At 39.9% G+C, this 2,248-nt stretch overlaps 1 protein-coding gene across 1 annotated transcript; it reads right to left on the reverse strand.

Annotated features, from left to right (window-relative positions):
- Positions 1-495: 495 nt before the first annotated feature.
- LOC120351905 (integumentary mucin C.1-like) lies at positions 496-2,046 on the reverse strand. The gene is made up of 2 exons (XM_039430720.1): positions 2,023-2,046; positions 496-1,423 (listed from the first exon to the last, which is right to left on the reverse strand). The coding sequence occupies exon 2, from the start codon at positions 1,398-1,400 to the stop codon at positions 792-794; it is 609 nt and encodes a 202-aa protein (XP_039286654.1). The 5' UTR covers positions 1,401-1,423; positions 2,023-2,046; the 3' UTR covers positions 496-791.
- Between the last annotated feature and the right edge of the window lie 202 nt (positions 2,047-2,248).

Genomic DNA, 2,248 nt, shown 5'->3' on the forward strand with positions numbered 1-2,248 from the left:
TCATTTTCAGTCACTGTCCAGTCACTTTTTAGTCACTTTTCAGTCACTGTTCAGTCACTGTTCACTTACAGCTCATATAGGTAAGAAATCACCTTACTATACTTTCAACGAAGTACTGGTGAAATGATAGTTCAACAGATTCGATAGTACTCCTGAGTTGATCCATCAACTGAGTTGATCCAAGCTTCTTTCTATTTGTTGGTTCAAGTGAATTGATAGTTCAACCGATTTGATAGTACTCCTGAGTTGGAGGCAACAAGTTCATCAGATCATGATGTTGGTGGAAGTCATGATTAACCAACTTCCTGCATAAAGATAAGTTTATCAGAGTAGGATGATTCCTATTGTATTGAATGACTAACAGTATAGGATATAATTTATGCTTTATCTCACACCTTGTGCTTACTCTAGAAGTTGAAGGTTGTATGGAATAAAATGTGCAACAATTGTGGTATTACTTGATGTTTATTTACAGTGTATGCATGAAAATATATATATAGTGCACGAAGATGATATTTCAGTCCAATATATCAAGAACTATCCAGTGATACAAATCTCCTAGTCGATTGCTTATTTCACAAAATCCTCTGCCGAACATGAATATCAAGATGACTGCTCCCTCGCATAGATCGGTGCAGCAGCTTGATACTTCAGCGTCATGGAAGATGTATGTCAATGTCTTCAAGAAGTTTTGAGCCGTTCCAAACGGTTCAGGCAGGTCCTTATCTCCAAAGTTTAGGAATGGTTGTATGATCCATTGGTTGCTGGTTACTAGTAGACAGTCTCCACACTCACGCATGTCTACTTGCTCCACTGCAGGCTGATGTTGTTACTGGGTCTGGCACAGTGGTAGGAGTTGTAGTAGCAGCAGTACTAGTTGGAGTAGTACTAGTGGGAGTTGTAGTGCTAGCAGAAGTTGTAGTACTAGCTTGAGTAGTTGTGATGACAACAAGAGTTGTTGTAGCAGTTGCAGTACTCACTGGAGTAGTAATAACAATGGATGCTTGTTCTTCACAGTATGGTGCACAGACCTCAACTGACCTTACAACAACCACTTCCAGAAAGTCCAACGATGTGAATGTAGGGTGAAGACAGGTGTGCAGATTGTATACGCAGTGGACTCGTTTGCAGAGAGATCCCACCACAGCTCGTTCCCCAGCCATATTCATGTACCAGTCTCTGATATCGATGTACATTTGATTGATTGCTGACTGATTACCATGTAGAGCAGGAATCCCTGATGTTAGCAGGCACTGTTGCATATGACGGATGTTTGATGTATCCAGTCCATGTTCCCTTGAAGTGAGAAATTCCTGTGTCCTGTACTTTGGATCCAATGCACTAGCACTGAGTACTAGCACAAGGTAGAGCGCTGCTTGGTACATGCTTGTAGCCACCATGATTGAAGAATGATGATTGATAGCTGAAACATGAAAACTTCCATGTTGAATCATATTTCAACAAAAGATATCCATCGTGGTGTAATGGTTTACAAACAATTACACCTACACTCTACCTACCTACCTACATTCCTTAACCAAACATCTTACATCCCCAAAGAAGATTCGAACCCAAGTCCTTATGAATAATTCAAACCTGAGTCCTCTAGAATGGAAAGCAGAAGTGCTAACCACTACACCACGGTGGATATCTATTTACTTGTTGTTTATTATGTATACTTTAACAACTATATCCAAGCTCATTACAGCTTCTAGTGAGCTGTAAGTGAACAGTGACTGAACAGTGACTGAACAGTGTCTGAACAGTGACTGATCAGTAATTGAACTGACTGACTGACCACTGAGTGGACGACCCCCAACCATGCTCCTGCATGACCAACTTGAGCTAGAAAGATAGGTCCCCCATTGATGCCTCTGATGCTGGTGGGCGTGGCCATTATTCTCATTTAGGATAATGATGAGGAGACATCTTACTTAAAGTCTCCCACACAAATTATTCATCAAAATGGATCTTTTCGAATAATAGCCAACAATAATAATAAACAATATAGATTGTACTTACATTGCTATTCACTAAAAACTGCACTGCACTGCCATTTCACAGTAACATCGGCTGTATGGAAAAGTAAGAATAACCATTTGATCATTGTTGCAGAGGTAAATTGAAGCATGTGAGAAAATCAAAGTCATTGAATCAAGAAAGTTCTCCAAAGATTTGAATGGTTCACAATTTTCTTTTCTATACTCAAACAGTAACTCCACAGTCCACCTGGTGCTCATGGTAAAGA

Source organism: Nilaparvata lugens, chromosome 6 (assembly GCF_014356525.2).
Source record: "Nilaparvata lugens isolate BPH chromosome 6, ASM1435652v1, whole genome shotgun sequence".
Lineage (NCBI taxonomy): Eukaryota > Metazoa > Arthropoda > Insecta > Hemiptera > Delphacidae > Nilaparvata > Nilaparvata lugens.